At 48.4% G+C, this 10,816-nt stretch overlaps 2 protein-coding genes across 5 annotated transcripts; both read right to left on the bottom strand.

The window, feature by feature from the left end:
• Positions 1-608: 608 nt before the first annotated feature.
• LOC122364957 (venom allergen 3 homolog) lies at positions 609-2,871 on the bottom strand. Its single transcript, XM_043335781.1, has 2 exons — positions 2,406-2,871; positions 609-658 (listed from the first exon to the last, which is right to left on the bottom strand). The coding sequence occupies exons 1-2, from the start codon at positions 2,869-2,871 to the stop codon at positions 609-611; spliced, it is 516 nt and encodes a 171-aa protein (XP_043191716.1).
• Positions 2,872-5,444: 2,573 nt separating this feature from the next.
• LOC122364964 (transmembrane protease serine 2-like) lies at positions 5,445-10,543 on the bottom strand. Of its 4 annotated transcripts, none has more exons than XM_043335794.1 (4): positions 10,348-10,543; positions 6,572-7,705; positions 6,166-6,412; positions 5,445-5,939 (listed from the first exon to the last, which is right to left on the bottom strand). In XM_043335794.1, the coding sequence occupies exons 2-4, from the start codon at positions 7,688-7,690 to the stop codon at positions 5,761-5,763; spliced, it is 1,545 nt and encodes a 514-aa protein (XP_043191729.1). In that variant the 5' UTR covers positions 7,691-7,705; positions 10,348-10,543; the 3' UTR covers positions 5,445-5,760. The 4 variants fall into 4 exon arrangements, with proteins under 4 accessions (XP_043191729.1, XP_043191728.1, XP_043191730.1 ...); XM_043335793.1 differs by having other exon boundaries at positions 9,509-10,478; XM_043335795.1 differs by having other exon boundaries at positions 10,413-10,475.
• Between the last annotated feature and the right edge of the window lie 273 nt (positions 10,544-10,816).

Below are 10,816 nucleotides of genomic sequence, written 5' to 3'. Positions count from 1 at the left end.
TGAGGGCGTGCACTCCTGGGTTCTTCATGATGGTGGTGTCTGCTGTTACTTCGGGTCCAACATCAGTGCCCTCTTCGCTGTTAATTAGCCCCTCATGAATATCATTATGCAACATGTAGTCATCAACATGGAACGAAGTTGGCTTCGCAGAAGAGATCAGTATGAAGGAGAATTCCGACAGCAGTAGGAACAAAAGCCGTCTTTCTATCGTATTCATGACGCTGAAATCATGCTGTGCTCAGTTTCAACACGGACAAATCCATACCCTCCACTCAGTTAATATCATGCTCAGTCTCAGTCTCGGGTTCCTCTTCTTACGTTTATCACCACATTCTTTCACGCACCACTTATTCACGTATCACCACTTCGAACATATCTTCACTTCCCTTCTGACCGAAGATAAGGGATCACTAAAAACATCGATCCTCTGCATCGCTTCTCCACACTGTGCACTCACTGCGCTCCCAGCTGAATCAGAGTCGCGTCCCGTCGAGGCTCGACCCGACTCCGGCCGCCCTAACCTTACCTCGTGTTACAGAAGCGGCATATCGTCACGCCACACCGCACCGCGTGACGCCATCCCGTAACGCTGCTGACGCGTGACGCCGTCACGCCGTCTCCGTGAACGCACCGCTATCTGACACCTCTGCGGGATCATCTGTCGCACGAGCGTCACGGCGAAATGGGCAGAACGCTGCAGTGTGAACGGTGAATAATGCTTCTCAGATGAGCTCAGTGCGCGAACATACGACAGTCGAGCATCGTGCTTGTTTTTATCATCAACTTCGCATTTAGACCGCATCCCACGTTTTTCTGTCTTGGCCCTCTTGAGTAGAGATCTGAACAATACTGCTTGAGCAGTTGAGCGCTATCATGTGATTGATATGGGCTCTTGATTCTTTTCCTGCGTCCATTTACAATTTGTTTAGACGTTTATTTGTTTTATGCGTGCATATATATTAATGCATTCCACTACGTCGCTCTGAGCAGTTTATAAGATATTGAACTAGAAATATACCTATTGCACCTTCAATAGTAAGCGACCGACGATACCTATTGTAAATGGATATTCATGTATCAGTATCAGTATCATGTATTCAACAGCATCCTCATTGTATATAAGGCTTTTCATGAGTCACGTCAAATGTAAAAGATAAAAGGTGAGTAAAAGATAAAAGAAACATTCATACAGTGACAAGATAAACATAGGCGCAGTTACACATCACACGTTCGTTTGTCACTGAGTGTGGACCTCAGTGCGCGCTTAAAACCGGCCATGGTCACAGCTCCCCTCACTTCGCGCGGTAAGTTGTTATATTTTCGGGCACCTACGTTCGAAATGCGCCTTTCGCCCGCTTGGGTTCTGGCACGAGTTGTCACTAATTGGTCTGCGTACCTAGTGCCATGTTCGTGGTCGGGACTTGTAAAAAGTGACCTCAACTCTCGTGGGCACCCGGTCACCAAAACACGGCGCACTAAACAAAGCTGGTGATACGCAACAAGCTGCTGTGCTGTCAAAAACCCAAGACGGTGTGTTTCATGACTAATGTGGTCGTACTTTTTCTTGCGACAAATGATTCTAGCACTGAAGTTGATCAGTTTTTGAACGCGGTGAAGCTGGGTTACGCCACAAGTGCCATAAATCGACATGCAATACCGGATGGCTGACAGTACCAATGACAGCACGATCTGCATGATATCGTGAAAGGTCGTGAAAGGTCATGATGAACACAATATCCATGACCTTTCACACATTTGACGCGTAGTTATGCTGTCATGAGAAAGGAACACGTCTGAATCCAAAGGACAAAAATGTCCCAGTCGTAGCGCATATGCCTTTGTGCTTGAAAGCTGCTGTACCATAGTCCCTATATCTCTGCATAATGGAATGCACTCAAGAATATACGTTCTGAAATGTTTCTGAAAATACTTGTCTGATTGATATAAACATAAACAATTTGATTCCTTGTTTTCGTTGGTTTGCGTAAAAAAAAAACAGAATGCGACGTTGTATATTTAAAAACAATTTAATTTATCGCGCATGGATATCAGAATCATCAAAAACACATTCTTCTATAGTCACATTGAGGCACTGATATACATAACCTGGTGCCACCTCTCTTATCGTTGTTGCTGCTAGGCATTCCTCTGAACCGAAGCACACCAATTCAAGAAAAACAATAGCTGTTACTTGGGCTCGTAAACCTTCTGGTTTCTAAAGTTTCCAGCGGGACCATAGTTGCAGAAGTAGAACCTCTCTACATACCGGCCTCTTGGGCGTTTAGTCTCAACATATCCGCAGCCAATTTCTGTTGTCTTCGCCCAAATTATCTGAGTGAGATGACCGGCATTACCCCCGCGATATTTGAGATTATTCAGGGTAGACCGGACGTAAGGGAGCTCACTCGAGAACCAAGCTTCCGCAATTCTGGTCTTCCAGTCCTTCTCCATGTTTCTAGTCCAGGCGTAATTTTGTCCTATGCTTTTCTTGGGCGGCAGATCGCGGCACTGGTCGTGTCCAGTCTGGCATTGGTTGGCCCAGCGCTGTGCGATCCTGGCCAGTGACGAGCTCCAGCGCAGGTTGGGTATGTACCGTGCCGCCGGCAGACCTCTGTTCCTGTGGGCACCCCTCTGGACGGCGCGGCGCAGGTCGTTGTGGACCCGCAGGATCTCGGCCCTGTCGGCGGCGCTTACCGAGCTGACGCGCACGGCGCCGCACGCCCGGGAGACTCTGGACGAGGTGAACCGGCACATGGTGTGCTGGCTCGGCGACCGGCACGAGGAGATGTTGCAGAAGTTTTGGGCAGAGCTCGGCTGGAGCGCGGCCAGCGCGGCCAGCAGCACACAGGAGAGGCGCAGGGGCGCGGCCATGGTGACGTCGGAGGCTGCGAGTTGTGCTGACCTGGCACTGACTGCTGCGGCTTTATACCCCGCCATACGTACGGCATAAATTGCAGGTTCACCTACGCTCTGTCAATCACTGTTGGAGGCTATCATATCCTCCCATGGCAACACGAAACAACGAAGTTCATGGCAACTCAGTTTACACCCACAGTTTCATGACATTCCGCTTTCAAAGCATTACAATGAAACAGGTCGTAAAAGAGTGAACGTATTTTTGAAGCGACCAATTACCAATTTGACGTGGCCGGGCCCGGGGGGTAATCCCAACCACCGCAGCCCGGGGGGGGCGTTTTTCGCCCCCCTGTCTAACTCCGTCTAACTCCGGAGCTACGGAAAAAAAGCGATACCAAACGAAAGGTCCTTACGAGACGATTCTAAGCACCTAAAATTTTTGACCTAAGGTCAATTTTCAAGGTCAGAGGTCAAGGTCAAAAGCAAAAACCGGCACATGTGTAGTGATCTCAAAGTAAGCCTTCTAGAGGACGGTAGGCTGCATCGAACCGACAAAAATGGGTGTCAAACAAAAGAAGAGAATCTGAGGATTCTGAAAATGTGCTTAAAATTAAAAGTCAAGGTCAAGGTCACGCTCAAAATTGACCTCAAACTTGGCACTTTTTCGCACATCTTGCGTGCTAGCTTCCAAGATGTTTTGAAATGTTTTGAGGCTTATCAGTTCCCCATTTGTGGTTCATCTTACGATACAAGGCTGCTCAAAGGTCAAGGTCACAGAAGAATATCCCTGCTAGAGGCTATTTCACTGATTCAAGTTAGTAATAATAAATAAGACAATTTTGCCGTCCAGAATCTCCAAATGAAGGCTTAGAGGAAAATAGATGCCAGATTCGTGATCAGCGGGTACAAATCCATCATGAATGACCTCTCATGTGTCAAGGTCAACCAGAGGTCATTCGAGGTCACATGAGGTCAACATAAAACTTGAACTTTTCCAAACAAAATATATATCATTCGACGCGGCTTGACAAGGTGAATGCGATGGTACCATTGCCGTAGCACTAGGACATTTTTTGTCGAAGTTATTTGCGAAAAACTATAACCACATTTCGGGGTCGTTGACCTGACCTCTGACCTCAGGTCACCAAAACTATTTTTCTATTTTTCTCTAGGCCAAACGCTACACAGCCGTGCTCACAATTTGTCTTTATCTCTAAAACTCTATTTTTAGCAGCTATTTGAAGTTTGCGTCTGTGACGCCGAAGTTTGCCGTGCAGGGGTCTAGGAAAATGGACCTTGTGACGTCATCAATGGGGCTAGATCCAAATTTTCTACTTCAGAAGATGTCAAATTGATGAGAGAAAAGGTACTGAAAGTTTCGCTTTCCTATCCCTAAGCGTTCGGGAGCTATCGCAAATATTCGCCAGGGGGGGGGCCAAAAACGCCCCCCCCCCGGCCCGCGAGGGTTGATGGATGCGTATTTTTTCACCTTTGCCTACAAGCTACGATACAACTGCTGTTGAAAGTAAATTGCATTATGAATGAACGTACACAAATGTTTTTGAGTTCATTCTGCCACTACGGAAAAAATGTCGAGCTTGAGATAGTTGTTACTAAACTGTTCGATCAAACAGAGTTTCTATTTTGCCCAGAATCGTTGCCAGTTGCAAAATATTTGCTTTCTATCATCACTTGACAAATTAAACAAATGTTCATTGCTCGGGGCATACATAATTACATCACACATTTTACGCGCAATTAGCACCGTACCTATAGGTAAGCTGCTGTGTTCTCTATTTTGCTCGTTTCATCATATGACCATACTATCAGCATTTGACTATTCGCCTCAATTATCGTGCGGCTGAGCATAGCAGCCTGACCTTGACCGCGCGGCGGGCCGCGGTGGCCGGCCGGCCGGCCGTCAGCTGACCTCGCCTGCGGCACGGAGGGGTCAAGTGACCCGCCCTCGGAAGGAGCGGGGCTCGGCCGCGGCTGCCCGGCAGAATAGGACGGGGTGGGCCGCCGGACGGTCGTAGGGTCTCTGGCGGTAGTGCCTCCTTGCCTTCCGTCTGCACGTAGTCTAATCTAATCGATCAGCTCTTTATTAGGATTGTGTTCGTCTACTCGTTCGGCAATAGTTCAAACATTATTTTGCTGCCCGACAATAGTTTGCATTAGTTTGCAATAGTTGGTTTTGATCAGCATCTAGCCGCTCGCTTGCGTTTGAGTTGCTGGAGATGACTTTTGAGTGCGCACTTCCATTCAGGCATTGCTTTAATATGAGTTGAAGATTCGTTATCCAGAGGCTGGCACTTCCTTCGCTGTTGTTTCGCTCCATTTCTCACGACTATTGGTTCAGTGCTATAGGCACCTGAAGACTATGATGATTGCATACCTACTTGTCTCCAATGTATCGTGGCCGTATCTTCAGATGGCGATAAAGGAGTAAGGATATTATCCCTCACTGGATTAGTTGAATATATGTGTATGGAAAAACATAGGGGCTAAAAAGAAATTTTCTAAATGATGCATTTTTACGTTTAGTTGACTGTTCCATAAGCATAAAGACTCTACTTTTTATCAATGGCTGAGAGCGCATCACATGTATTCACAATTCACATATTTACAATACTTGTGCAACAATATTGGTAAATACCTAACCTAAAAGCCATTGATCCTCGACAAATAATCATATACAATCATGATACAATGAAATACAATAATATCCTAAAAAAACATCAGTTCCTACAACTAAAAAGTAAGAATGGCTACGCTACTAGAAAAAACAATGCTGACGAAATTTGGAAAGATGCATAGTTATTGCTTAAAGGTGTCCATTGTCCAAACCGTTCCCTAAACATTGTCCGGGTAGCTGTGACACCGTTTCTGCCGTTATCGCAGACGTCACTCGCCAGTGCTCTCCAGATAGTTCAGCGTACGGACGATCCAGTCGTAGAAGGCCGCCACTCGCGTATACACCCCCGGTTTGAGCGGCTTGCCGCAGCCGTCACCGAACGATACAATCCCCGCCAGATACCAGTGTGGCTCGGCGGCCTCGGCTTCGTAGCACGCCAGAGGCCCACCTGTGCGAAGAAAAACAGGACGGTAATTTACAGATTCTGTAAAAAAATGTTTGAACGGTGACGTGATTTTTACTCTTCGACTTGCAGAATCATTTGAAAAAATGAGGGTTTGCATTTCCTGAAGGTTCAAGCGATCTTCAATCTCTGTCACTTTTATACAAGTGGTATAATGAATTATTAAATACGTATCTCTAGACAGTGGTTAATCATCCACGAGTTCACGAACCTGAGTCTCCCTCGCAGGAGTCGACGCCGCCGGTGAGGTTGCCGGCGCACACCTGAATGTCGCCGTCAAAGTTGTCTCCGTAGCCGTGGCGGCTCTCGCAGAAGGCCCGGGAGACGGTGGGCACCGGGGAGCCGGCCAGTACCTCGGCGAGCCCGCCCTCCGGGTTGGTGTAGCCCCAGCCGGAGACCACGCAGCTCTCCGGGAGCTCGGCACCCGGCGTCGGCTCCGTGATACACAGTGGCTGAACCTGTTGGAAGTCATTGGAAATTATTATTGAGTTTGTTTCAATGGTATTCTCGTCTTCTCTTAATCTAGTGCACAAGATCGGTCTAGCAATAACTTAAATCAATAGGCATCGCAGAAATGTGTAGATGTTAAATATATAGCCCTTAGGCACTCATCTCACCTTGTCACTGAAGATGATTCCTCTGTCTCTGCGAGGGAGCAGCTTCAGAATGGCGATATCGTTCGGGTAGCCCACCGATGCCTGCGCCTGGTTCACGAAGCCAGGATGAAGAATCATCTCCTGGATGGCGAAGGTCTGCTCCTGTTCGTCGAGCTGTCCGCGGTCAAACTGCCCCACCACCACCTGATACATGCTCCTGGCATGTTCCAGACAATGTGCCGCCGTCACCACATACCTCTCCGCAACCACAACGGCGCCGCAGTGGTGCTCAAAGTAGCGCCCCTCGCGCACCTGCAGCTGCGCCATCCACGGGTACTCTCCATAGGCGGCCCTGCGGCCCTCCAGACCCACCACCCGCAGGTCGGCGGCGGCAGCGAGGCGCGGCCCGAAGCCGGGAAGGCCGAGGTCCTCGCCGAACACGGCCAGCTCAAAATGGGACGTGTCAGGCCCGGAAATAGTGCGGAGGCCGCAGGTCCCAGGAGCCGGCAGTGGGCTCGCCTCAGACGGGTTGGATGGAGTCCCCGGGTGCGCAGACTGCAGCCGGGAGCGCAGCAGGCTCGTCGCCGCCGTCGCGTTGTAGAGGTTGGCGTTGCTCTGCTGATGTGTGAACGTGCGCCAGCCGCAGTCGTCGCAGCCGATCTTGCAGCTGCGGCCGCCAGACGCGGCGTAACTGAACATGGAGCAGGACGGGTGGAAGAAACAGTAGGCGGCGCACGTCTGCAGGCTCACCTGGAACGCCATGAAGCGGCCGTTGTCGATGGAGGCCCCCAGGGTGAGGCGGTAGGTTCTCAGGATCGACAAACAGTGCTCCTCGTCTGCCGAGCCGGACCCCTCGCCGCCGCCGGACAGCGCCCTACAATCGTCCACACCATCACAGAGACTGGCGAACGGCAGGCAGGCCTCAGAGTCGCAGCCGCCGGCGCAGCGGCGGCCAGAGTTGAGGCAGGTCTGTGAGACGGACGAGCACTTGAACAGATCGCCACTGCACTGGTCGCTGCCGGCAGGCGTCTCTCCCAGGGAGACCACGGCGTTCTGGGAGGGCGTGTGCAGCTCGTGGCAGGATAGACCAGATGCTGTAGAGACCGCTGATGCAAGTAGAAGAAGACAGACGGACAGCATGTTGGCGGAAGAACACTGACAAAACACAGAAATAAGTTAGATCGTGTTGAGGCAAGGAACATCCACGGAATGAGCGGCTGTGATTCAATGACAATCCGTATGCTGTCAGGTAGAGTTCTGCACGGCTGCAATTTTCCACAGCCTAGCCGCCCCGCAGCCGTGGCTCCACAGCCACAGCCGCCCATAGCCGTGGCAAACTGTGGGCAGCCAGCCGTCAGCCGGCCGGGCATACTTTCAATGAAATGCAACCAAATAGTATATAATAAGTTGTTTTTAGTGGGCTATAGATTCCCAAGCTCATGAAGCATCATAGGTTAAGCGGTTGTGTATCTGGCTTTAGGCCAAAGGCCTGAAGCCTGATGCGCAACGCATGCCTACACAAGCCCTTGCAAGGGGTTAAGAAAGATGGGTAGGTAGGTACCTACATCAACAGAATACATAAACAACGAACCAGAATAAAAGCACTAGCAGTGTAGACATCTAATGCCAAATCCTGAAGCATGGTTGTGGGACAGAACAACAGACCCTGATGCTTTTCATTATCAATGTTAGGTAGGTATGGAAAATGAAACTGAAGTTGATGGACTGTCAAACAGTGATTGTCTAGTCAAAACTCTTGCTTCTTTCTTACCTTGCATATTTTCTGGGGTGTGATATGCCAGGCTTGAAGCAGCCTTCTAAGCAAGTCTCAAACTAATTTGATATGCAAGGCATCAAAACACTAGTGAGCATCGAAGAAAGAAAAACATTCATCTATTTTGATTTTTCCAAATAATGATCTTCGCTCAAATCCCCAAGGACGTGCGAGCCACAATTGCCCCTTTCAATCAAAATTTTACTTGAGTTTTTGATGACGTCAATAGCAAAGAAGTGGCAATTAATTGTTTTGTGTCACTATAAACAGCCATACAAGTTAAAAATAATAAATAATAATGCTATACAGTTAAAAACGTGCTCTCAAACAAAGAATAAATATCAAATTTTTACATTTCCAGAAGAAGACGTCATTTTATTAGTAATGTCAACAGCTCGCGTATGAAATATTGTGTTCAGGGTTTTCACCGTCATGTGAATCACGTGTTCAGGGTTTTCACCATCATGTGAATTAACCGTAAGTAAGGTTCATGCTCACTTATAATCTAATTCCATTGGCTTCGTTGATCAGCATTTTCTGTTAGCGGTCACTCACACACCAGTTAGAACATAAAGCGCCAGTTTTATATTATGTAATTGGACTTGCCGAAAATCCAGAAATACATCTAAGAGTTATTTTAGATAATATTTTATGAAGCCTTTACCTGCCTTTACCTAGGCGTGATTTCTTTTTTCTATTACCTGAAAGAATTATTGAACGCTCGTCTTCAATAGCTGTAAGGTGCTCTCCTAATGATCAGGTGAGATTGGTTTGAGAGGGATGTGACAATGCAACATGTTGCATTTTCTGAAACTGTCAAGCTCTTGATGATGAAGGAACAATTGGTACCTATAACTAGTATGCTGTACCAGAGTGCAAACTCCCCTACAGCAAATGGTAAAACCATTACAGGTTTTCAAAGGCTTCACCACTTTCAATGTTGCTGGGCATCTTTTGCATGATTTTTACAGGCTAGACTGCTTATCAGAATGTAAGATTAAGGATTTAAAATTTTATATTTGAGTACTTAAGATTGAGCTTGAAATCTCACAGCCGTGGCCACAGCCGTAGCCGTGTTCTTGGAGATAATTGCAGCCGCCCCGGCCCACAGCCGTGGGGCTGCAGCCAGCCGCGGCTGCAGCCGGCCGGTGCAGACCTCTACTGTCAGGTTGACCCACACTAACCTGTACAACTATCCTAAGACGCCGGCTTTTGACGTTCAAATGTGGCGTAGCAGCTGCACACGACCGTTCTGCATCCGTGTCGCCGACAAACTGAACCTAGACGGAATATGGACCGGGTCGATCCCTCGTCATAACTCTTCCAAACATCCTACCAGGACACCAGCGACCCTGGTAGATTGACACTGATAAGGGGCCAGAAGGTGAATAACAAGCGCTCCCCCTCCATCCCCGGTTGGACGCTACTATGGCCATGTCAATCAATGTAAAATGATTATTGTAGCGAGTTCTGTGGTACGAAAAGATCCAGTTTATCATTATGTCGATCTCGCCATAACATTTCGCAATTGACGCCGCTCTGCTGGCGGAGGGACTCGGGATAACGTAAACAGTCAGCGCTAGGCCGCATGCCAAGTAAGTCTCCGGAAAAACCAAGTGAGTGGGCCATTACGAAAAGCCGTAAAGATAAGCCGAACTCGGGTACTTACCATTCATAGGATTATAAACAGCATACCGATGGCTGCCGCGCAGTGCCAGGTTCGGATGTGAGACACGAGTACTTTGGCATGGTCGCTGCAGACTGAAGCCAGCGTTTTAGCATAAATTTTATATTCATACGTATAAGTCTTCGCTGGCTGGTGACATATGTTCGGAAGTTCAGCACTGCTACTCGTATTATGTAGTCTCTACTCTCAAAATTAATAAATTATTAGGAGAATTAGTTAGTATCAGACGTTATTCCTCTGGTTTCTCCATAGCCGCTGCAAATGAATTTCCGGGTAAAGTTTTTACGGTATCACCAGCACATGGCAAATTACAACAGTAGACCTGCCTGCACCTACCTATCTATGGAGAGGGTGATACCGGATCAACGTCCTCCACAACCCCGTCGAAATCCAGCACTCACTCCGCTATGTCCGTGGCTTGGAGCACCTCGTCGCCAATGCGATAGACGCAGTGGTTCTGCTCGGACTGTGAGTTTGTGCTGGTCTTGGCCCGAGGTCACCGCCCAGTGCCCCCGAGCGGTCACGCCACACTGACGTCATCACACTGCGCACGGTGGATCGAACCAGGGGCGCACAGCCAGAATGCAGACAAATTTGCAGCACGCTTTTGTCAGCATGGCCTATTGCACCTCCCTGATCAAGATATGCCTAGATCTGCTATCTTTTTTTGCCCATACAGCCTCTGTTGTTCACCTGGTTTTAAATCAGCGCTAGGCACCGTTTCCTTAGGATTTCAGCACTGAAAAACAGTTCTCGATGGGATTTAGGAATGGTGAGTAGGGCTGGAAAGGCTTCAGTGAATTCC

This window comes from Amphibalanus amphitrite, unplaced genomic scaffold (genome assembly GCF_019059575.1).
Source record: "Amphibalanus amphitrite isolate SeventyFive unplaced genomic scaffold, NRLGWU_Aamphi_draft 000709F_arrow, whole genome shotgun sequence".
Taxonomy (NCBI): domain Eukaryota; kingdom Metazoa; phylum Arthropoda; class Thecostraca; order Balanomorpha; family Balanidae; genus Amphibalanus; species Amphibalanus amphitrite.
The sequence above is the reverse complement of the archived record's forward strand: the minus strand, read 5'-3'. Positions and strand labels throughout refer to the sequence as shown.

Bases quoted from the DNA above. Each gene is read 5' to 3' on its own strand.
- LOC122364957 (XM_043335781.1), bottom strand. From the start codon at position 2,871: ATGGCCGCGCCCCTGCGCCTCTCCTGTGTGCTGCTGGCCGCGCTGGCC. The intron at 659-2,405 runs GTGAGCTCCCTT...CTCGTGCGACAG, and splicing joins TGCGGAAGCTTGGTTCTCGA to ATGATCCCGCAGAGGTGTCA.
- LOC122364964 (XM_043335794.1), bottom strand. From the start codon at position 7,690: ATGCTGTCCGTCTGTCTTCTTCTACTTGCATCAGCGGTCTCTACAGCA. The intron at 6,413-6,571 runs GTGAGATGAGTG...GACTTCCAACAG, and splicing joins GAATCATCTTCAGTGACAAG to GTTCAGCCACTGTGTATCAC. The intron at 5,940-6,165 runs GTTCGTGAACTC...TTCTTCGCACAG, and splicing joins CTCCTGCGAGGGAGACTCAG to GTGGGCCTCTGGCGTGCTAC.